The following is a 25,228-nucleotide window of genomic DNA, read 5'->3' on the forward strand; positions in this document are numbered from 1 at the left end:
CAGAACTCTTAGCCTCCGCTTCTCTCTTGCAATGGGGATGAGCAGACTGGGAGAAGAGAAACGATGGGGTTTGGGGGTTCAAAAAGATCAGAGGTTGAAATTTAGCTCCCGCTTCACGACGTCGCCGAGCCTCCGCTTCCTCTGCTCGAAACAGGATAAATAATGGGCATCGCGATGGTGTCGGAGAAGGCAGGCCGCCGGGGTCGTCCAGGCCGCGGCCCGAGACGGCAACCTGCTAAGCGACAACACGACTAAAAAATGCATAGAAAACGGTCTTTAGGTCGTCGTCGCTTTTGAGATCTCCGGACGAGGCTGTGGAGGCCTTTGAATCTGCACTTTGTCTCGTCGGGCACAAGGCAAGACTCGAAAAAACTAAAGCCCGTCTTCTGACGCCTGGGTTTGCTCAGCCGTCACACCTACTCCTGATTACAAACACGGCACCTCCGTGACAGGTGCGGCAGCGAGCAGGAGCCCGGCGTCAGCTCTGGCCACCCTGAGGGCCACAGCCCCCGCCGCCCTTGGCGAGGAGACGCCGGGCCTGGGCCCTGACCTTGCCGGGGTTACCTGGGTCCACGCGGGCGGTCACCTGGCCCCGCTCCCGTCCCGGGGAGGGACCTGGAGGTGAGGGGCCCCTCACCTGGTGAAGCCCGAGGGCCGGGGAGCCGGACGCAGAGAACGAACACAAAGACACGTGGTGACCCCGGAGGCCCTTCCATAAGGCAGGTAAGGCCGCGCTTCTCTTAAGCGTGATGCAAAGCGGTGGTAAAGCGCGAGACTGTCACCGCCGTCACCGACTGGGGAGGCAACAGTAACTGGGGAGGGTCACAGGCCCGGCTGGCAGGATGGGGACGCGGCCCGCCGAGCCAGGGCTCCCCCTGGGCCCCACGCAGCCCGCGGCCCGATGGAGAGGCCCCCGACGCCCCGGGCCCCTGCACAGCCCGGGCTCCTGAATGCCACTCGGGGCACAGCAGGACGGCCGAGGCCCCCGGCCCTGGCCCGGCCACTAGGCCAGCACGTGGCGGCGGGGACGGTGGCCGGCCCGAGCGGGCCCGGGGACACCGAGCTGAGCCCGCGTGAGGCCCTGGAGGGGGCAGCCGCGTTTGGGCAGCTTGGCCACCAGCAAGGTCCCCGAAGCCCGGGGTCCCGCCGACGGCCCCTCCGCCTGCGCCCGAAGCGCTGGCCACACGGGAGGCCACACCGGGAGGCGGGACAGGACAGGACCCCCAGGTCCCCGAGGCACAAGAGGCCGCTCACCGTGGAACACGCTGTTGTCCACCAGGAAATGCCGCCGGTACTGCACGCGGCTCCTTCCCTCCGCGTTCCAGGAGCTCATGGTCGGGGCGCCTCCGGCACAGCATCAACGCCGAGCTCTGTCGGGAAACGCGACAAACGTGAGGATGGTGGCAGCCGCACGCTTGAGCCCAGGTGGCGCGGGGCTGCGGTGTCCCAGCGCTCCGGGGCACACGGGCCACTCGCAACCTGTCCACACGCGGCCCTCAAGCCCCGGGGCCTCCGGAGTGTCCCACAAGCCTCCCCGGGGGGCAGGAGGTCACTTCAGACGCCAAAACCGTAGCTTTGGCCAACGGACGGCAGCCTTCGGGCCTCAGGCACTGCTGCCCCGGGGCCTCCCGGCGGGGAGTCCGTTCCAGGCCTGGTCTGCACGCTCCAGGCCTCACCCCCGGGCGGCCAGGCCCAAACGGCCAAGGCCCGAACGTCTCAGGAATCTGGGGCAGACCCTCATTCTCCGTTCCCCAGTTCTGTCCCCGCACCCCCCGGGCGGCCTCCGCCATCAGCCCCCAGGAGCCTCAGAAACTGGGACGGTGTCCAGGGAGCCACGGCCAGGCCAGCCACAGTCCCGGCGCCCGCCTCCCTCTTCCCGCTGCACTGGCCGTTCAGGACCGCCAAGGCCTAGGTGGGCCACAGGGAGCCCGCGGGGGGAGTAGAACCGGTCACGGGTCTCGGGCAGGGTGAGTAAGCAGCGGCGCCCAGCCCTGGCCACGGCTTGCCCCTCCCCGGGGACCGCAACGCCAGGGCAGGGGCTGGAGAGGCGGCGATCGGAGCTGATGGATGAGACCCTCCAGGAGCTGGGTGCGTGACCCTGAGCAGGGCCCCATCGTTCACAGGATCTGGCTACGGCAACTCTGCAGAATCCCAGCTTCTCTTCTGGCCACAGAGTAAGGCCGGGCAACCCCACGCAGGGCTGGCAGGGAGGAAGACCCACAGGTGGGGAACGAGTCGTTATCTGCCCTACTGGAACAATCTAGAGTCTTGCAAAGATACTCCAGGATGAAGTCGGACACTTGGTGACAAAAACTACGGCTCGGAGCTTTGTCTGTTCATCAGTGGAACAACTGGTGAGGGCTCCTGAAGCTCTGGCCTGGGCTCCTCCTGGGCTCAAAGCCCCACGCGGAAGCCCCTCCGACGGCAATCCTCCCGGACTCCAGCTACCCCCCCTTTCTTCGGGCTCCATGCCTCACCTCCCGGGTCTTCTGCCTCCTCCCCACCCGGCTAAGTCAGGCTGTCACTCCCACCCCCTCAGGCTAATGATGAGTCCCATACTCTCAAGTTAAAATCACCCACGGGTCCAGCTGTAAGAGATGACAGCAGGCAACTGGTTACCGGAGACAGTATCCCCTCCTACCCAGTGCTGAGTATTACACACAGATCTTCCTTAAGAAAGTATTTTTAGTTATGTGAGTAAGGTAGTTGTATGCGCTCATTAATTTTTTTTAAAGTCATCACTGAAAGTCATCAAAAATCCTTAAACATTTAAACACCCCTCTTATAAAGTAAATAAATAAATAATAAATAAATAAAAATAAAACACAATAATAACCATGTAAAGTTTAAATAAATAAATAAATAAATAAATAAATAAATAAATAAATAGAGATCCCTCTTCCCTCATTCATGTCCCTCTCGTAGAATGACCCCTTTGTTTGGTGGGTATCATTCCAGTTCTTTTTCTGTGCATTTACATATATATATGTAAGTAAATATGTATATAAAATACCTACACATACGTGCAATTTTAAAAATATCTATGTGGTTTTTTTAAAAATATCTATTCAAGAGAGAGTGCATGCACAAGCAGGAATAGGGACAGAGAATCTCAAGCAGACTCTCACTGAGCACAGAGCCTGACACGGGCCTCGATCCTACACCCTGAGATCATGACCTGAGCCGCAATCAAGAGTCAGACGCTCAGCTCAGCTGACTGAGCCAGCCAGGCACCTCAAAGACATCTATATTTTTTTTAATAGTACCTTTCTGCATGAATTGGAAATAATTTCAGTTTTATCGGTAGTACCTATTGCCTATAAAATTGTATTTATTTTTCATATTAAAAATATTTGGGGTTACACGGGATAAAAGAGAACCCTGTTTCTATTCACGCTCATTTTTCCTTGCTCACTTGATCTTACGGTTTGTTTACCTTTGTCGTTCTTTCTTTTGCCCCCTTGTTTCATTCTCAATCCAGGGAAGGTTAGTGGAATCAGAAGATGAAAGAATAATGTGCATTCGTGTATCGTGAGCAAAACATAAGAACATACCTGACTCTCACTTGGCTTCCTCTAAGGGTAGCAACCGGACTTGAAGTCACACCTTCGTATTCCAAACCCAAGATTCTAGCCATGACAGGCTAGAAGGAATTAGGCTATTCCATACTATGGTGGGTTTGTTTTGGGGTTTTTTAAGATTTATTTATTTGAGAAACAGAGAGAGGAGAGAGAGTGACAGAGGGTGCGTGCATGCAAGCAGAGGGGAAGGGCAGACAGAGGGAGAGGAAGAGAGAGAATTTTCAGCAGACTCCCCCACTGAGCACAGAGCCCACCACGGGGCTCAATCCCATGACCCTGAAATCATGAGCTGAGCTGAAATCAGAGTCATGTGCTTAACGGACTGAGCCACCCAGATGCCCGATTATGGTGGGTTATAAATATGTCCTATAGGGCAGCCCTGGTGGCTTAGAGGTTTAGCCATCTTCAGCCCAGGGCGTGATCCTGGGGACTCGGGATCAAGTCCCGCATCAGGCTCCCTGCATGGAGCCTGCTTCTCCCTCTGCCTGTGTCTGCCTCTCTCTCTCTGTGTCTCATGAATTAATAAATAAAATATTAAATAAATAAATAAATAAATAAATAAATAAATAAATAAATAGATCCTATAAATCCTTGTACATTCCTCCCACCCTTCAAATGGTGGAATCTAAGGGGAATCTAATTCTCCTTCCTTTGAATATGGGCTGGACTCAGTGGCTCATTTCTAACAAAATCAGTTGTAATTGATGCTATGAGTCTTCCAAAACGAGATCATACAAAGGATACAGCTTCTGTCTGGCTCCCTATCTCTCTCAGGACACTCACCCTGATGTAAGGAAGCCCGGATACGAGTGTTCCAACTGATAGCACCAGCTAGGCCCTCAGCCAACACCCAACACCGACCAGAGACATGTGAGTGAATGAATCTATAGGCCATTCTATCCTATCCCCAGTCTTCACGTCTTCTAGATGAAGCTCTGGATACAGAGGGAAAGAGATAAGCCATCCTCTTTGTACCTCGTCTATATTTCTGACACACAGAAACAATGAAAGACAATAACTATTGTTGCCTCAGACACGAAGATTTGGGCTAATTTGTTACAAAGCAATAGATAATGAACACAGGTGACATCCTTGGATACGTTCAGTGAGGACTGAGACCTTCGACTCTTTGAGGACAGAAATGCAAACTCACACAGATGTATGTAATACGGAGACACCTGAGCGCTGGTCCTCGATGGACCCACCTTTCCAACTTCCAAGATCTTTTTGTTCACGCTGTAATTGTAATTTTAAGAGCTGGTTAAAATACCACTGCCTTCCTGGGGCGCCTGGCCGGTTCAGTCAGTGAAGCATACAACTCTTGATCTTGGGGGCATGAGTTCAAGCCCCATGTTGGATGTAGAGATTACTTAAAAAAAAAAAAAAATCCTAAAAAAAAAAAAAAATGCTACCACCTTCCTGAAATTTCACTAGGATCTCACCCTCCAATTTACCTAAAACCGTCTCATGCTCTGAACTACCATAATCCTACATCTCAATTATTGATTATCTGCTCTGTATCAGGAACTGCGATAAGGCTTTACCATCATGGGTCTCAACCTTGACTACACATTAAAGCCAAATGCTTAAAAAATAATAATAAATAAAAATAAAAATAAATAAATAAAACCAATCGCTTGGGAAGCCATAGAATCCTGGCTCCCAAGCCACACCCCAGACCACTCTTTATGTATATTGTCTCTACTCCTTGAAGAAACTCCTCTGGGTGGGTAGTTTTAGGAAAAGGAGGTTCAGAGGTGGTAAACAGCTGAGCTAGAGCACAAAGGTATTAAGTAATTGAGCCCTATGGCTTCCAGGCTGTACGCCTCCCTACTTTGCTTCATTGCTTTCACGTCCTACCTCTCTCTCCTGGCATCTGCTTGCTGCTGGAGGGCAACGGAAGACTGTACGCTGCCTCTCAGTGCCAGCCCTCGGCCCTGCACACGCTGCAGGCCCTTAGAAAACGTCAGTGGCGCCTCCCTTATATGCCCCATTTCCTGGATTCCTGTCCATTGGAGACCGAAGGAAGAAAGGGCTCTCTCTGGCCTCCAGAATCAGAGCAAATGATTTCAAAATTCAGAGATGATGGAGGTGGAGACTAATGGAATTAGTAGGGCTGGGGCAGGGAGAGAGTTGGGCGATAAACTCAATCTTGGCTTCCACCAGATTTAGGTGATCCCAAGGCCCAGTGCTCACTAAGGGGAAGTCACTGAAAGGAACCTCAGAAATCGCCTAAGCTAAACTTGTCCTGGTGAAGCCAGAAAAAAATCCGAGGCCCCAAAAGGATGCATACCTTGCAATGCATCCTTTACATAAAGCTGGTGGGAAACCCGGCGTCAGGAGTCTCAAGGCAGGGATACCTTGAGTACTTCATGGTCCCATTTGTGTGAACACAATGCATGAAAATATCTACTAGAACATACTTTTCATTGATTTTTCAAAAAAATACTAATGTAGATTACATTAGAGATGTGCTTCCATTGCACCATGTACTCAATTTGAAGTGGTGTGGCCAATATCCAAGTAAAAGCAGAGATGTTTAAAAATTGATTCAATTTTTTTAAAAGATTTTATTTATTCATTCATGAGAGACAGAGAGAGAGAAAGAGAGAGAGGCAGAGACACAGGCAGAGGGAGAAGCAGTCTCCATGCAGGGAGCCCGACATGCGACTCTATCCCAGGACCCCAGGATCACGCCCCGGGCCGAAGGCAGGCGCTAAACCCCCCAAAGCCACACAAGGATCCCCTGATTCAATTTTCTTTTTGGACTTATAAAACGCTCACTGCCCTCCACCTCAGGTCTACGGAATATACATGTTCTTATAGAACATATAGATCCCCAATCCTTGAAATGATTCACAAAATTAATGACAGTGACTAAGAAACATTATATGGGGAAGTAACTCATTGTTATTAAAACTAGCTTCAGATTCTGCCTCCAAAGCAAGGTCAATAATTTTTTTTTTTTTTAGTGGATGGTAAAGTTATAGGAAATGCTATATAAATGCATGTATCTTTAACAATTTATTTTTATCCATTTTTAGAGCTTGAAACACACAGAAAAGCTCAAAAAACATACATAGTGATATCACTCACCCCCTCAGAGACAACTGCCATGGACACCGTGGCCTATTTTCTTTTTTTAAAACACAAATCAGGGGCACCTGGATGGCTCAGACAGGTAAGCGTCCGCCTTCAGCTCAGGTCATGATCCCAGGGTCCTAGGGATCCAGCCCTACATCAAACTCTCTGCTCAGCAAGGAGCCTGTTTCTCCCTCTCCCTCTCTGACCCCTGCTCCTGTGCTCTCTCTTTCTGCCTCTCAAATAAATTAATTAAATTAAAATCAAACACACAGACATCTGGGTGGCTCAGGGGTTGAGTGAGAGTCCGCCTTCAGCCCAGGGCGTGATCCTGGAGACCCAGAATCGAGTTCTGTGTCGGGCTCCCTGCATGGACCCTGCTTCTCCCTCTGCCTGTGTCTCTGACTTCCTCTCTCTCTCTCTCATGAATAAATAAATAAAATCTTTAAAAAATAAAATAAAACACAAATCAGATCCTACTATTTTGCAGTCTACTTCTTTTTATTTAGTAACTTACTAATATATCGTGATGCTCAAGCCATATCCACATATTTCTGTAAAATAAATATAATTTGAAAAAGAAATTGTAACCAACTCTGCTCAAAGACTCCATGTGCCAAAAAACTCAGCGAGAAATAGGAGGCAGCCGTAAGAAATGGGAAGAAGCCACGTACGCATGCAGAGGCGAGTCACAGGCCAGATGGATTATAAGTATCCACAAAGTTTAAGTGCTCCAAAGTTTTGTTGGATGATCAGTCACTTTTATAATCACTCTACGTGTGTTTATTTTTGCCATTTTATCTGTAGGTTCATGACTAAAATGGCCAATGTCAAACTATAGGGTGGCTGGAAAGCTACGGCTGTAGGATACCGCCACCAGCGAAAACATTAGAAATGCCAGGGCGACGCCTGTAAGAAAAGCAGGAAGTACATTCAGTAACAAGCAAAGATGTTTAGAAACGGTTTTAGCACCTACAAGGGAAAAAGAAATCCTTCGCACAAACAACTGCTTCACTAAAGTGTCCTAAGACAAAGCTCCAGGGCGGCCGGCATCTGCTGGCTGCCATGCCCCCCCCCAGCTCTCCTCCAGGACACCCCACCATGTCCATAGATTAGCTGGCGTCGGGCTTAGCCCCTGACTCGGGGGACCACGTGGCTTAGGGCCGTCAGGTGGGAGCTGCATCCTCCAGGCCCGAGACAGGAGGTGCGCACCTTTCCAGACCACGGAGAGCCAGGCATGGACTTCTGCTTGGGCCGCTGCGAAGAAGAAACTTTTCTGTGGGACTTGAAGTTGTGAGGCCTCGAAACCTAAAGTTCCTGGCACCCATCCCGTCCCTGGAGGGTCTTGTAAGACTGGATCCCACCCAGGGGAATGGAAAGAAACTCTAAGTCCTATTGATGCCATTTAGGTCACACCTGAAGCTGGATCTACCCCTGCCCTTTTTTAGTTAAACGAGACAGTATAGTCCCCTTTTTTGTTTAGTTGTGTTCAGGCCACGTTGAGTTGAGCTTTCTGTCACTTGCAACCAAAGAGCCTTGACTGGCGAAGTCTGTCGGCAAAGCAAAATGGAAAGAGACCCCGCCTGGCAGCCGCAAGCACGTTATTCCAGTTTCATCCCCGACCCAGGGTGACCCTGGGCAAGTTCTTTCTGACGGGTCCCGAGCTTCAAAATACAATTCTGTGTTTTCTTAAGATTTCCTTAGAGACATACCCCGTGCAAGGCCTTTGTCCTGGTAGAAAAGGACTCCCCACACACCCCTTGAGGGTATATGAGGCAGAGCAAAACCTGAAACTTCTCCCTCAGCTTCCACATTCCCTTAGTGGCTTTCCAATGCGAGGCGAACCTGTATCGCTGCTTGAACATGGATTTTATGAAACGCTACAGATCTACTCAGGTCACTCGGATGCCTTAATGACAGAGGACTCTTCGAGTTCACAGGCGGAAATCAGAGTTAAGGGAATCAGAGGAAATGGGAAAATCTTTAAAAGTACGACTAGGGGTGGTGGAAGGGGAGGTGGGCGGGGGGTGGGGGTGACTGGGTGACGGGCACTGAGGGGGGCACTTGATAGGATGAGCACTGGGTGTTATTCTGTATGTTGGCAAATTGAACACCAATAAAAAATAAATTTATTAAAAAAAAGATAAAGTATAGGAATGCAATAAATAAATAAATAAATAAATAAAAGTACTTTGTGGGGTGGAGGTGCGCATGTACACATATATAGGCAAACACATACGTATATGATTTTTAGACTTTAAATTCCAGTAGAGTTAACACGCAGTATTTAGTTATGGGTCTATAACGCAGTGCTTCGAGTCCACGTATTGCTCAGTGCTCATCAAGGTTACGTGTACTCTCCATCCCCATCACCTGTTTCACTCATCTCCCCACCCAACCCAGCCCCTCTGGTACCAGCAGTTGGTTCTCTTAATAGCTAAGAGTAGGGTTTTTTGTTTGTCTCTTTTATTCTCTGATCATCTGTTTCTTAAGTTGTTTTTTTTTTAGATTTTATTTATTTATCAGAGACACAGAGAGAGAGAGAGAGAGAGAGGTAAAGGGAGAAGCAGGCTCCATGCAGGGAGCCTGATGCGGGACTCGATCCCGGGTCTCCAGGATCACACCCCAGGCCAAAGGCGGCGCTAAACCGCTGGGCCACCCGGGCTGCCCATATTTCTTAAGTCCTACATCGGAGTGGAATCATATAGCATTTGTCTTTCTCTCACTGGCTTATTTCGCTTAGTATTATACTCTGTAGCTTCATCCATGTCGTTGCTTTTCTTTTTTTTCCTCCGTTAAGGAGAGGGATTTGCCTACCACATGCTGATTACTACCCCTACCTCTTCACCCACTGCAACCACTACCACCACAGCCCCTTCTCCTTTGGCAACCCCTCTGCATAAGAGCTGCCACCGCTCCCACTCTCATTCCTCCCATTCTCTCTTAGTGATAGATTATTTGCAAATCGCTTTATGGTCTACATAATATGTATACATCGCCTTTTTAAAAAAGTGGACACTCATTAGGGCAGCCGGGTGGCTCAGCCGGTTAATCATCCAGCTCTTGCTTTCAGCTCAGGTCATGATCTCAGGGTCATGGGACGGATCCCCACAGCCGGCTCCGTGCTCAGCGCACTGTCCACTCTCTCCTTCTCTAAAGTAAATAAATATTTTTAAAATAATAAAATAAAAAAAAAAAAAAAACCTGGCACTTGGAATAGCCCTCTGAGTTATGGATTATTAAGCATGAGTTCAAAGAGGTAAATAGGAAACAAGAGCTTACAAACCCAGGTCTTCTGACCCCAAAGCCACGGCCTCCAGTGCGAGGCTCTCCTCCGTCCAGCACCGCTGCCTCCCCGACACTCTGCTTCCCCATGGAAAGACCCACAGCTGTGTTCGTCCTCCCAGCCGGCAGGGCTGCTGCCTCCCCCTCCCCCCGCCCAGCCCTTCAATCCAGTTCCCCCAGGGGCCAATGAAGGAGAAGAGGCAAGAGGAGAGGCTCAAATGAAACTTCGAAACTTCGAAAGCCCGCCTACCTTGTCCCTCCAGCCAGGAGCCTAGGCTGCAAGGCAACAGGGTAAGGTGCGATCCTCTGATTAGCAAGTGGTGGGGGGTTTCTTTGCAATGAAATCTGGGTGAGCCCCTTGGACCGAGGTCAGAAGCACCAAGGCCCAGTTTATGAAAACCGTTAAAACATGATGCATAAACTCATCGTGCTCTTGGAAAAGAAAGAACTAGTTCACTAGTTAAGAGGTAAGAGGTGCAAACCCGTCCGACCCCCCAACTAAGCTGTCAGATAAACCTCTTCACGCCCCTACACTTCAGCTGCCTCATCTGTGCAACAAAAAAAGGGGTGAATGAGATTCTCTCTCAGAGCTTCCAACCCTTAATATTGCACACTCTACTAATAAGGATTATGGGCAGCCCTTCCCTGGTAAACCAAGCCCTTCGTCTTTAATTATGAATTAAGCGAGCCCCGCGAGAGCGCCGAGTTAATTCCCGTTAGTAGTATAGCATTTAAGTTATATGGAGAAGTACTGATTTCCTTTTTCTCTTTCAGCCTTACTGAGCGATAAAAACCATAATTAATAGGCTCTGACAGTAATATCCATAAAATAATAAGTGCTTAGAAACAAGAAGGCCTAGGTGTGCCTTGGTAGCTCAGTTAAGGGTCTGACTCTTGGTTTCAGCTCAGGTGGAGATCTCAGGGCCCCACCAGGGCCCCACGCAGGGCTCCGCGCTCAGCAGGGAGTCTGCTTGGGATTCTCTCTAAAGCAAATAAATCTTAAAAAAACAAACAAACAAACCCAAGAACGCATAGGGGAAAAAGTTCCCCAAACTGCATCCTGTACCCCATGGCCTTTAACAATGCATTTGGGAATTTCTGTATCCTTACAAGTTGAGAATTCAAACCAAACCCAGTTAAAAACCTAAGATTTCAAGGAAAGATGCTCCTTTTGCATTTCCCCACTACACAGGGCAGGGACGGGGAATGAAGGGCCGCAGCTCTTCCTCTGGACCAGACCCAGACTGCCAGCTTTTCAAACAGTTCAGAGGGACGCCCGGGTGGCTCTGGGGTCGAGCATCTGCCTTCAGCTCAGGGCGTGACCCTGACCCTGGGGTCCTGGGATCGAATCCCGCACTGGGCTCCCTGTGAGGAGCCTGCTTCTCCCTCTGCCCCTCTCTCTGTGTCTCTCATGAATAAATAATATCTTTTTAAAAAATAAAAAATATATTAAAATAAAGCAGTTGAGAACCCCACCTGGCTGAGGCGTGGCAGGCCCTGGTCAGAGGGACCCCTCTCCACTTCTCAGCTGGCCGGCCACTGCCTGTCTCTGCTGCTACACCCCCCGCCCACCGCCCCCTCGCCACAGGCTCCCTCCCCCACTTTCCCCAGGTTTCCAAGCACTGCCAAACTGGTTGTTAAAGGGCTCTACAAACAGCCTAATTCCATAGCTAGCCCCCTCCCAGCTATGTACACAAAGGGAAAGAAATAAAAGGGTACTTTGTTCATTTTTTAAGGCTCTCAGGGGATACCACTAAACCCTAAGTTCCTGGTGTGTTTTATTTCTTTACTGTGATCAGGAGCTGAAAGTGCTCTGAGCTAGTTGAGCAATGAGATACAATCCACCCTCCAAAGACACATGGGTGCTTCATTTAAAAAGATTGGTTTATTTTTATTTCTTTCATTTTTAAAAAGAATTTTTTAAGATTGTATTTACTTGACAGTGAGAGGGAGAGCACAAGCAAGGGGAGCAGCAGGCAGAGGGAGGGAGATGCGGGCTCTCCAAGGAGCAGTGGGCCCGACCCGGGGCTCCATCCCAGGACCCCAGGATCATGCCTGAGCGGAAGGCAGATGCTTAACCCACTGAGTCACCCAGGTGCCCCGAAGACTGGTTTAAATATACTGCATTCAGCACTTGACAGAGGCCCTACCTTTTGGTTGAGTAATCAGTCTTCTGGAAACACATCAGAAAAATAAATAAATAAAGATTCAGACCAAACCATATACATAAAAAATGTTCAGGGATCCCTGGGTGGCTCAGCAGTTAGGCATCTGCCTTCAGTTCAGGGCCTGATCCTGGAGTCCCTGGATCAAGAGTCCCTGGATCGAGTCCCATGTCGGGCTCCCTGCATGGAGCCTGCTTCTCCCTCTGCCTGTCTCTGCCTCTCTCTGTGTCTCTCATGAATAAATAAAATCTTTTAAATAAAATAAAAAAATGTTCACTGCGTCATTTTTTAGGACACAGAAAAATCAGAACTCTAAATATCCAACTATTGGGTTAGCACGGACAGTCGTGGAGATGGTTAACAATCATGTTTGCAAAGACTTTGTAAATGAGTGTAGAAAAATGCTCATGATATAACGCTGTGTGGGGGAAAAAAAACAGGATATAAAACACCAACTATGAAAAACAATATTGCATAGAATAAGGGATCCTGGGGTGCCTGGGTGGGTCAGTCAGTCAGGTCTCCGAGTTATGATTTTGGCTCAGGTCCTGATCTCAGGGTCATGGGATCAAGCCCCAAGTTGGGCTGCACACTCTGAGCCAAGTCAGCTTGTCCCTCTCCTCGCACCCTCCCTTCAAATGAAAAATAAAAATAATAATAACGGATCCTGATCTTAATAAGAAACAAAGTACTTCAATGTTTCATCATTAACAGTGACATTTGTTGTATGTTATTTGTAAATTTTATCATATTAAGAAAGCTCCCTTCTATTTCAATTTCTTAAACAGTTTTTTACACATTAAACATTTTAACATACTTTCCCTGCATGCGATATGATCTTTCACCAGTAATCTGTTAAACATGGTGAATTTTCTGATGTCAAATCAACCCAGCAATTCCAGGATGAATCCAATCTGTTCACAATGTATGGGCTTTTTCATACATTGATGATTTTGCTTGCTCATGTTTATGATTTTTACATGTATGTTCCTAAACTTGGCCTATATAATTTCCACTTCTCATATTATTCTCATTTTTGTATTGAGGTTATTACAGCTTTATGAGATGCATTCTAGTCCGTTAGAAGGATTTATGTAAGTTTGAAATTAACTTTTTCATAAACATTTCATAGAATTTGCTCAGAAATCCATGTCAGCCTAGACCCTCCTTTATTTATTTTTTTTCCTTTTAAGATTTTATTTGTTTATTCCTGAGAGACTCAAGAGAGAGAGGCAGAGACACAGGCAGAGGGAGAAGCAGACTCCATGCAGAGAGCCCGATGTGGGACTCGATCCCGGGACTCCAGGCTCACAGCCTGAGCCGGAGGCAGATGCTCAACCACTGAGCCACCCAGGCGCCCCTAGACCTTCCTTTAAAGAGAAATATTTGGCTACTGGTTTATTTTACTTAGAAATTCTAGGATTATTTAGCTTTTCTATTTTTTTTCAAATTTAGTTTTGGTAGGTTATATTTGTCTAGTGATTAATTTCCTCTAAGTTTTCAAATATTTTAGCATAAATTAGTTCATAATAGTCTTTTTAGTATCTAAAACATCTGCTTTTCCATTCCTACTATTATTTGTACTGTTCTATTTAAGTCAACCTCACCATATGTTTATCAACATTACTAGCTTTTACAAAGAGCCAAAATTTGTCATTATTGATCCTAATGAATACCATGAAATTATTACTATTATTCTATCTTCTTTGTGTCTATCCTGCGCCTTTTTTGAATCTTCCAACTTCAACAGTTAGCTAGCTCATCTTCAGGCTTTCTAACGTAAGCATTTATACATGCTTTAGCTGCTTACCCAACTCCAAATTTTGACTCATAGTATTCTCCTTATCTTCCAGTTTAAAATACTTTGATTTCCACTACCATTTCTTCTTTGCTGCAAAGGTCATTTTGAAGTATTTCTATGATTATTCATAATTACATTTTTATCCGTTTCTAGCTTAATTGCATTGTGGTCACAGATCTGGCCTGCACGATACCAATTATTTCATAATTGTTAAAACTTGCCTGGTACCAAAGTTTGAAGTCACTTTTTATACATGTTCTGTGTGCGTTTGGGGAAAAAAAAAATGCACATTCTGCAGTTTTGAGATACAGCGGTCTTTATGTCTACAGCTCAAACTTATTCAAAGTATACTGCTCAAATCTTGTATATGGTCACCGAGCTTTTCCCCACTTTATCAAGTACCAAGGAAATATATTAAAATCTCACTAGTAATACAGTTGACCCCCAAATAATATGGGGAATTAGGGATGTCAACACCCCACACACTTGAAAATCTACATAGAACTTATGACTCCCCAAAAACAGTCTGCTGCTCACCAGCAGCCTTATGGATGACATAAAAAGTCAATATATATTTTGTATGTTATACATATTATATACTGTGTTCTTACAATAAAGCTAGAGAAGACAAAATATTAATAAAATCATAAGAGAAAATATATCTACAATACTGCACTTCTTGAAAAAAATAATCCGTGTATAGTGGACCTGGACCTGTGTAGTTGGAACTTGTGTTGTTCAAGGGTCAACTGTATAGGTTTCTCGTTAAGTCTTCTCAAATTTTGGTTTATATTGAGCATACAAGTTTATCATTTTGTGCTAAATGGAGTAAGTCAGAGAAAGACAAATATAGGATTTCACTCATATGTGGAATTTCGGAAACAAAGGGGGGAAAAAAGAGACAAACCAAGAAAGACTCTTAACTAGAACAAACTGATGGTTACTAAAGGGGAGGTGGGGGGAGGGGGCGATGGGTGCCAGGGATGAAGAGTACACTTACCATGATAGCACTAACATATGGATTTGTTGAATCCCTATATTTTACACCTGAAACTTAACACAGCATGCCGTCTATACTGAACTAAAATAAAATTTTTAAGGATTCATCATTCTGATGAGTTGAAATGTTTTAACCAATATGACCATTTTCGTTTCTAAAAATGCTTTTCTCAGAATTTAAAGTCTGTTTTGCCCAATGTCAATACCACAAGCTTTCTTTTGTTTTTTTTTTCTTTTGGTTTTTAATCATCCATTTAGCTTTCTCTAGTCTTCCACTTTTAACTTCTCTGTATCCTTATGTTTCAGACATATCTTCTATAAACAGCAAATAGCTGAATTCATTTTTCATCCAGTGTAACAATCTTTGGTTCCTTCAACTTAGAATTACTGCTAGGTTTATTTCTATATTTTTTTTTGTACTTGCAAATTATCTGTCTTATTCTATATTTCTTTTCTCAGCTTTTTTTAATTTCGAGAATTAGTTTCCTCATTTTAATTTTCCCCATTAGCTAGAAAGTCGTTCAGTCATTTTTAGTGGTTGCTTCAGAAATTTTAAAACACACTTTCTAACCAAAATCTAGATGTAACCAGTATCTTTAACTCCCTCCCAAACCATGCAGGAACTCTTTAAGCTATTAACTCCTTTTGCTTCTCCAACTTGTCACTTATCTAATTCCCCCTGAAGACACTGTTATCTTTTACCCAGTCAGTATGTGCTTTAACTTAGAAATTTTTCCCTTTCTTTTCTCTCCATTACTTTTTTGCTTCCATCTGGGAACCATTTTCCTCTCCCTGAAGTGTACCCTTTTAGTGACAATCCGCTAGAACAAACTCTCAATTTTTGTGAAGTCTGCAAATCTCTGCTCTCATTTTTTAAAGATGTATTTAATGAAAATAAAATTCTAAGCTGACAGTTATCTCTGTCAGTACAAGAAAGATAATATTTTAGTCTCTTCTATCTTCTGTTGTGGCACTATCAGGATAATTTATCACGTCTTTAAAGATAAACTGCCTCTCCTTCCTGACTTTAATTTTTCTGTACCTTCTGTGTTGTACGATTTAATAATATTTTTATCTACGTGTGGATGTCTTTTTACTCATGATAGGGATTCATAGGACTTCATGATGTTTTTTCTTGGTCCTTGAAAATTCTCAGCATTATCTCTTTAAATGTGGCTTACTCTCATTTTCTCTCTTGTCTTCCTGAAACTATAAAGTTAAGTTGGATCTGAATTCTCCAACTTCCACAACGATTAATCTCTCTTTCAAGGTTTTCATGTCTTTGCCTCTCTGTGTTGCCACTGAAATTTTTTTCAGATGGATCATTCAGTTAACTATTTCCTTATTTTGGCTTGGATTAATCTGTTGTTAAATCAATCCATTCACTGAGTTCTGATTTTCAATTACTCTGTATTTTTTCAAGCTCTGTGTGGTTCTTTTTCAAATCAGGTTGGTTCACCTTTACAGTTTCTTATTCGCAGCTTACACCTTGTTTAGTCTTTTTTTTTTTTTTTTTTTTTACTATGCAATCCTTATTTTCATTCAAATTATATTGATGGGGATTCTCTGAGGTCTAAGACAAAAATAGATTCCTCCAAAACACAGGTGGAAATTGGCTTTTGTGCAGGGACACTTCCAATGTAGGAACTTTTTTATTTTTTTAAAGTAGGCCCCATGCCCAGCATGGAGCTTGAACTCACAACCCTGAGATTAAGAGCTTCATGCTTTACAGACTAAGCCAGCCAGTTGCCCTGTAGGAACTCCCCCCCCCACCCCCGCCCGTAGGAACTCAAAATCAAATTTTCATCTTGTGGGATCCCTGGGTGGCGCAGCGGTTTAGCGCCTGCCTTTGGCCCAGGGCGTGATCCTGGAGACCCGGGATCGAATCCCACGTCGGGCTCCCGGTGCATGGAGCCTGCTTCTCCCTCTGCCTGTGTCTCTGCTTCTCTCTCTCTCACTGTGTGCCTATCATAAATAAATAAAATTAAAAAAAAAAAAAAAAACAAATTTTCATCTTGTGCTTTTTCTGACCACCCAGTTATTGTGATTCTAGATGCACATCTGTATTAGAACTGGTTTTGGTTCACTAATTCTCAGGACCAAACACCAAGCATTTGTTCAGAACCATAATTTTTGAGATTTGATTTTTCTTACAGTCTCAAACAGTTTGAAAGAGAGGAATTTTTCGGGTTTTGGTTTGTTTGTTTTTTTCCTAATCACCCTTATATTGAGGGAGAAGACTTCTGAAGTCCCCAGCTTTATGGCTAAAGGGTCCCACTCAGATGTCTTAGTTTGTCTCTTATCCCTTGTGTCCTCAAGACCATGAAAAAAAGAAGTACAGGTTAAACTTGTTTGGCAAATGCCCTCAAGGAAAAAGCCAGCTTCATTGCAACAGACCCCTTTCACTTAGTTTTTGGCCTGAATATTCATCACTTCCATACTGGTTCATTGCATTTAATATCCCATTGTATCCAACATCTTTAAATTATTTCAACCAGAGAACTGGTAAACTGTATTGCTGGAAACAGAATTCAACCCTGGAAATTCATATTTAAAACCACAGAGCCAGGCAGCCCGGGTAGCTCAGCGGTTTGGCGCCGCCTTCCGCCCAGGGCCTAATCCTGGAGACCTGGGCTCAGGGCCTAATCCTGGAGTCCTCCCTGCATGGAGCCTGCTTCTCCCTCTGCCTGTGTCTGCCTCTTTCTCTGTGTGTCTCTCATGAATAAATAAATAAAAATCTTTAATAAAATAAAAAATAAAGCCACAGATCCTTGCAGTTTGACAGCCAAATCAGGACATGATCTGGCCCAAAAATCTATCAGTTCACTGCCTGTCACTGAGTAAAAAGTGCTGATATTTTAACACTTCCTATGGGCCAGGTATTGTGGTAAATATTTTGTTTTATTTTATTTAATCCTTACAATGATCCTAAGAGCTAGGTATACTTACTATCCCCGTTTTACAGAAGCAACTATCAAGTGACAACACTGGGATTTATACTCAAAAAAAAATCTAACTCCAAAGATCAGACTCCCCGCCCCCACCAAAAAAAGATAACACTCTTAAGATCCATGTAATTTTGCTTCTCAATAAATAACGTAAGAGAGGGAAAGAGAGAAAGAGCACATGTTACCGGGTATGACTGAGTCACCAATGAAATACAGACTTTCCTATTTTTAATCCTTTCCACTTCTGCTCAAGTCAGGGATGGCATATTTCCATCATTTTTTATATATTCCAGAATTTTAAAAGTAGGCACAAAGCGCTGATTGGAAATGAAGACTACATTGATAAAACAACACCCAAAGGGAGGACTGGTAACCAGACTGCAACACCCAGTGGTCATCAATTCTGCAATCTAGCCCAATATTAACACCTCTGATCAAATCTGAAGACTCTTTTGCTGAGGATACTCTAACAGATTTTTTTTTTACAATTCTAATTTCATCTTCTATGTGTAGGTCTACCATCCAAAAAACCTTGATTCATTCTAATAGTCTCTAAACCAGAAATTTCCATTTTTTTTTTAAGTTTTTATTTATTCATGACAGACACAGAGAGAGAAAGAGGCAGAAACAGGCAGAAGGAGGAGCAGGCTCCATGCAGGGAACTCGATGTGGGACTTGATCCCGGGACCCCGGGGTCACACCCTGGGCTGAGAGCAGACACTCAACCACTGAGCCACTCAGGCATCCCTCCAAACTTTTTAAATATTGAAAAGGGAGGGATATATATCTTGATACATACATATATATATATATTCCAAAATTCAGTCTTAGAAAAGGCATCCCCAAAGACAGATCTCCCAGCTTTCCTGAGTTCACCTTACCCTCTTCTGTCCACTTATCTACTCAACAATGGAAGAATGTGTTGGATTCTATTTGCCTGCTTTCCCTACCGCTTCCACCCAGCAAGGATTGCACTTCCAACAAGAGATCTACCTTCAACCGGTCAATTAAACCTCCAGTCAACATGCCCTCTCCTTCCCAAGTAGACAGCAGGGCAAGTAGGGAAGTGCATCCCCTTTTTGTGCCCAAATATAGAAGTCCAAGAGCCTTTGAGGTGTACAAGGCTGTAAACTGCCCCCAATTTACAAATCAAATAACCCACAAGTATGCTCTGGACCCTACTATGGGCACTATGGTTCCTGAGGGGATGGAGAGATGCCTAAACATAGTACCAGTCATCAGGAAACGAACAATCTAGGGGGGGCCTGGCTGGCTCAGTTGGTAGAGTATGCAACCCTTGATCCTGGAGGCTAGGAGTTCAAGCCCTACTTTGACATTAGAGATCACTTTAAAATTACATTAAAAGAAGAAAAAAGAAAAAAAAAAGAAAAGAAAGAAAAGAAAAGAAAAAAAAGAAAAGGAAAGAAAAGAGAAGAGAAGAGAAGAGAAAAGAAAAGAAAAAAGAAAGAAAAGAAAAGAAAAGAAAAGAAAAGAAAAGAAAAGAAAAGAAAAGAAAAGAAAAGAAAAGAAAAGAAAAGAAAACTAACAACCCAGATGGGAAAACAAGACATACATAGAAACAAAAAAGATAGAAAACCTGTGCAGAAAAGGGTGGGATATATGAAAGATGGCAAATGAAGCACAACTGTAGGAGTTGAAAAAAAGAAACCAAGGCATTCAGGAAAGAGTGCCTGGAGAGTGAGAGGGCAGAGCCAGATCTCAAAGGATCAGTGGGTTTAAAAGAGGGGAAGAGGGGGCAGCCCCGGTGGCTCAGCGGTTTAGCGCCGCCTTCAGCCCAGGGCCTGCTCCTGGAGGCCCGGGATCAAATCCCACATCGGGCTCCCTGCATGGAGCCTGCGTCTCCCTCTGCCTGTGTCTCTGCCTCTCTCTCTGTATCTGTCATGAATGAATAAATAAATAAAATTTAAAAAATTTTTTTTAATAAATAAAACAGGGGAAGAGGAGAGGGTACCTCGCTGGCTTAGGTGGTAAAGTATGGGATTCCTGATTTGGGGGGCTTGAGCTCAAACACCACACTGGACGTAGAGCTTACTTTAAAAAATAACTTCATAATAATAAAAGAAGGAAGAAGGGAAGGGAGGGTTAGTTAGGTGGGAAGGACATCTTAGTAGAAAGGAATGGTAGGTGTCCAAAATACTGCTGTTATCAATAACATGCATTATTAATATGCTGTGTAAGTGCAATGTGATAGGGACGCCTGGGTGGCTCAGCAGCTGAGCGTCTACCTTCGGCCCAGGTTGTGATCCCAGGGTCCTGGGATCGAGTCCTGCATCAGGCTCCTGCAGGGAGCCTGCTTCTCCCTCTGCCTGTGTCTCTGCCTCTCTCGCTCTCTCTCTCTCTCTCTCTCTCTCTCATGAATAAATGAATAAAATATTAAAATATATATGTATATATATATATATATATATATATATATATGAAGGACATATAAAAGGTCCTCAAAGCAATAGTTACCAAAGGAGATGGGATAGTAAACCTGAGGTGGTCATAAGAAATGTTAAGCTCAAGAGAGCAGGGAAAAAAAAAAAAATCTAGTCAAGTATTTTTAAAGTTGTGGAAAATCAGCTTTGTTTTTCATGGGCTGAAATCTTAATCCTTAAGAAGTTCTTGGAGGGCGCCTGGTGGCTCAGTCACTTGAGCACCGGGACTCTTAATTTAGACTCAGGTTGTGATCTCAGGGTCATGGGATCAATCCCCAGTGAGGGGCTCCACGCTCTGCCTGGGATTCTCTCTCTGCCCTTCTCCCACGCATGCCTGTGTGCACAGGTGTGCGCTCTCTCTCGCTCTCTCTCTAAAATAAATGAAACTTTTTAATTTTAATTTGTCATTTATTTATTTTGTTTTAGAGAGAGAATGTGCACAAGCCTGGAGGGACAGAGGGAGAAGAAAAGAGAGAACACCAAGGAGGCCACATGCTCAGTGCGGAGCCCGAGGTGGGACTCAGTCCCAGGACTCTGAGGATCACACCCCTCGCTGAAATCAGGAATTAGTCGCTCAACTGAGCCACCCAAATGCCCCAGTAAATAAAGCTTTAAAAAAAAAAATTTAAATACCAGCTCCGGGAAAAAATAGGAAGCTGGTGGAGGTACTGCAAGAGAAATGAATCTACTGAACTTTGCAGTAACTGATCTCTTCAAGTTGCAAGGTCTTCCTTCTTTTTAAAGTCCAACAACCAACTTGTCTGAAGTTAGTTTTTTTGGTCAAAAAACTATTCATTTATTTTTCAAAGTTGATCTTTTGATCTATACTGGAAAGAATGAAGTGACGCCTTTTACTCTGACACTCTGCTCACCCACAAGTGAGTAAGAGAAAAGCAAGTTTCATCTATACCAAGATGCTATTTTTTACCTATCAGATTAGCAAAAATCAAACCGTTGGTGACAAACAGTTGGTGAAAAACTGTTGACACTGCTGATAAGAATGGGGAGACGGTGCTACTCTCCTACATTACTGATAGGAGTAAATAACATACAAAGTCTGTGGAGTCCAATTTGGCAATTTTTATCAAAATTACAAGTGTACACATTTTTAACTTAGCAATTCTACTTCCAAAAATATATCCTGTAGCTGTACTTAGACGTGCGTAATATATGTATATTTAAGGCTAATAATTGCACCTCTGTTTTCAAAATATCAGAAGCAACCTAACTGCCCATTAATCTGGCTAAGTCTCAGTACATCCAGAGGCACCTGGCTGGCTCAGTCCATGGAGCACACGATTCTTTATCTCGGGGTTCTGAGTTCTAGCCCCATATTGCGTATAGAGATTACTTAAAATATTTCTTAAAATTTCAGTATATCCTTTCAGTGGAAAATATGCAGGGGTCAAAAAATTTAAAGAACCTAGAACATCCAACACGATATTTTAAAAAGAACAAATTTACAGGACACCTGGGTGGCTCAGCGGTTGAGTGTCTGCCTTCAGCTCAGGGCGTTGATCCTGGAGTCCCGGGATTGAATCCCACATCAGGCTCCCCATGAGGAGCCTGCTTCTCTCCCTATGTCTCTGCCTCTCTCTGTGTCTTTCATGAATAAATAAATAAAATCTTTAAAAAAAAAAAAAAGAACAAATTTGGAAGACTGACACTATCCAACTTCAAGACATATTCTAAAGCTACAACAATTTAGAAAGACTACCTGGTATTGGCAAAGAAAAAGAAATAAGCAGATCAATGAAATAGAATAGACTGTGCAGAAAAAGACCCACACAAATAAAATGAACTGATCGGGGCGCCTGGCTGGCTCAGTAGTAGAGCATGCGACTCTCAATCTTGGGGTCATGTGCTCAAGCCCCACATTGGGTGTAGAGTTCACTAAGGAAAAAAAAAAATAGAATCAACTGATCTTTGACAAAGAATAAAGGCGATACCTTGGAGCAAAATCAGTCTTTTCGGCAAATGGTGCTGGAACAACATCCACATGCAAAAAAAATGAATCCAGACACAGATGTTACATCCTTCACAAAACTTAACTCAAAATGAATCACAGATCGGGCACCCCGGGTGGCTCAGCGGTTTAGCACCGCCTTCAGCCCAGGGCATGATCCTGGAGACCTGGGATCGAGTCCCACATCGGGCTCCCTGCATGGGGCCTGCTTCTGTCTCTCTGTCTCTCATGAATAAATATATAAAATCTTTAAAAAAATAAAAAAAAATGAATCATAGATCTAAGTGTAAAATGCAGGACTATAAAACTCCTAGAAGATAACACAGGAGAAAACTCAGATGACACACCTTGAGTGTGGCAATGACGTTTTAGACGCAACAGCAAAAGCACTGCCCACGACACAACGAATTGACAAGCTGGATTTCGTTAAAAGTAAAAACTTCTGCTTCGTGAAACACAGTGACAAGAGAAGGAGAAGATGAGCCACAGACTGGGAGAAAATATTTGTAGAAGGCACAACCAAAGGAGGACTGTTACCTATAATATACATAAAACTTGAAACTCAACAAGAAAATAATCCAATTAAAAATGGGCCAAAGTGGGGCAGCCCGGAAGGCTCAGTAGTTTAGCTGAGCCCAGTGCGTGATCCTGGAGACCCGGGATCGAGTCCCACATCGGGCTCCCTGCATGGGGCCTGCTTCTCCCTCTGCCTGGGTCTCTGCCTCTCTCTCTCTCTCTGTGTCTCTCATGAATAAATAAATAAAATCTTAAAAAAAAAAAAAAATGGGCCAAAGATCTTAACAGGTACTGGCCAAAGAAGACATGCAGATGGCAAACAGGCCTATGAAGAGATGATCCCCGTATGTCATCAAGAAAATGAAAACGAGAATAATGATGAGATTCCACTACATACCTAGTAGAGGGGCCAAGCCCCAGAATACTGCCAATACCGCATGACGGCGAGGATATGGAACTCAGGAACCCTCGTTCATTGCCAGGGGGAATGTGACAGGGTACAGCCACTTTGGAACAGTTGCGACGGTTTCTTACAAAACTAAACATACTCTTACCATACAGCTCTGCAGTCATGATTTCCTTGTTATTTACCTAAAGGATTTAATTTTTACTTATTTATTTTATTTATGATAGTCGCAGAGAGAGAGAGAGAGGCAGAGACATAGGCAGAGGGAGAAGCAGGCTCCATGCACCGGGAGCCCGACGTGGGACTCGATCCCGGGTCTCCAGGATCGCGCCCTGGGCCAAAGGCAGGCGCTAAGCCGCTGCGCCACCCAGGGATCCCCCCTAAAGGATTTAAAAACTTATGTTCACAGGAAAACCTGCACGTAGACGTGTATAGCAGCTGTATTCACGTGTGCCAAAAGTTGGAAGCAACCAAGATGCCCTTCAGTAAATAAATGGGTAAATAAACTGTGGTGCATTCAGACAATGGAATATTATTTGGTGCTAAAATGAAATGAGGTGTCAAGCCCTGAAAAATCGTGGAGGACCCTCAAATGCAGATTACTGAGTAAAGATCCGGTCTGAAAGGCTACATATTATAGGAGTTCAGCCATAGGGCATTCTGGAAAAGACCAAACAGTGGAAAAAAATCAGATCGGTGCTTGCCAGAAGTTGAAAGGTGGGGGAGAGCACAGGATTTTTGCAACAGTGAAAATACTGGGGGATCCCTAGGTGGCTCAGTGGTTTAGCGCCTGCCTTTGGCCCAGGGCGAGATCCTGGAGTCCCGGGATCAAGTCCCGCATCGGGCCCAGGCATGGAGCCTGCTTCTCCCTCTGCCTGTGTCTCTGCCTCTCTCTCTCTCACTCTATCATAAATAAATAAATAAATAAATCTTAAAAAAAAAAAAAAGTGAAAATATTCTGTATGAAGCCGTAACGATGGGTACATGTCATTATATATTTGCCCAAACCCATAGAATTTACAGCACCAAGAGTGAATCAGAAGGTAAACCATGGACTTTGGGTGATAATGAGGTGTCGATATAGGTTCATCAACTGTAATAAACGTAGCACTGTGGCAGGGAAAGTTGATGATGGGGTAGGGAGTGCCCACGTGGGGGCAGAGAGGACATGACAAATCTCTATACCTTCCCCTCAACTTTGCTGTGAACTTAAAACTGCTCTAAAGAAATATATTTAAAAAAAAAAAGAATTAAGATACTTTATAGGCTAATACAGATGATAAAATACATCATTATGAGAAAAAATGCAAAATCCTGTGGCTAGTGCACAATTATTTTTTTAAAAAGGAAAAGAAGGGATCCCTGGGTGGCTCAGTGGTTGAGCATCTACCTGCAGCCCAGGGCGTGATCCTGGAGACACGGGATCGAGCCCCACGTCGGGCTCCCTGCATGGGGCCTGATTCTCCCTCTGCCTGGGTCTCTGCCTCTCTCTGTGTGTCTCTCATGAATAAATAAATAAAATTTAAAAAATAAAAAGGAAAAAAAGCATCCATGTATATTTGCATATATAGTAGTCCCCCCTTTTGCACACAAAATATGTTCCAAGTCCCCCAGTGGATGCCTGAATCGCTGGGCATACTGTGAGCTCTGTATCTGCTGTTTTTACTCCTATGCATACCTATGATAAAGCTTAGGGCATAGATTAGACATGTAAGAAACTAACAACAGGGGCCCCTGGGGGCTCAGCGGTTGAGCGTCTGCCTTTAATTCAGGGCGTGACCCCGGGGTCCTGGGATCGAGTCCCACGTTGGTCTCCCCGCAGGGAGCCTGCTTCTCCCTCTGCCTGTGTCCCTGACTCTCTTTGTGTCTCTCATGAATAAATACATAAAATCTCTTTAAAAAAAAAAAAAGAAACTAACAACAATAACTAATAAAGTATAACTATGACAATATACAGTAATGAGAGTCACGTGTGTGGTACATGTGTCTCTCTCTCAGACTATCTGGTACCGCACTCACCTTCCTGCGAGGAGGTGGAG

The 25,228-nt window shown here is 44.7% G+C and overlaps 1 protein-coding gene across 1 annotated transcript in view; it reads right to left on the reverse strand.

Annotated features, from left to right (window-relative positions):
* PLCH1 (phospholipase C eta 1) overlaps positions 1 to 25,228 on the reverse strand; it is a 200,123-nt gene that overhangs the window by 166,250 nt on the left and 8,645 nt on the right. The window contains exon 3 of the mRNA XM_072727221.1: positions 1,255 to 1,370. Coding sequence (XP_072583322.1) covers positions 1,255 to 1,333 — 79 coding nt within the window. The 5' untranslated portion in view covers positions 1,334 to 1,370. The remainder of the gene's footprint in view (positions 1 to 1,254; positions 1,371 to 25,228) is intronic.

This window comes from Vulpes vulpes, chromosome 11, assembly GCF_048418805.1.
Source record: "Vulpes vulpes isolate BD-2025 chromosome 11, VulVul3, whole genome shotgun sequence".
Classification (NCBI taxonomy): Eukaryota; Metazoa; Chordata; class Mammalia; order Carnivora; family Canidae; genus Vulpes; species Vulpes vulpes.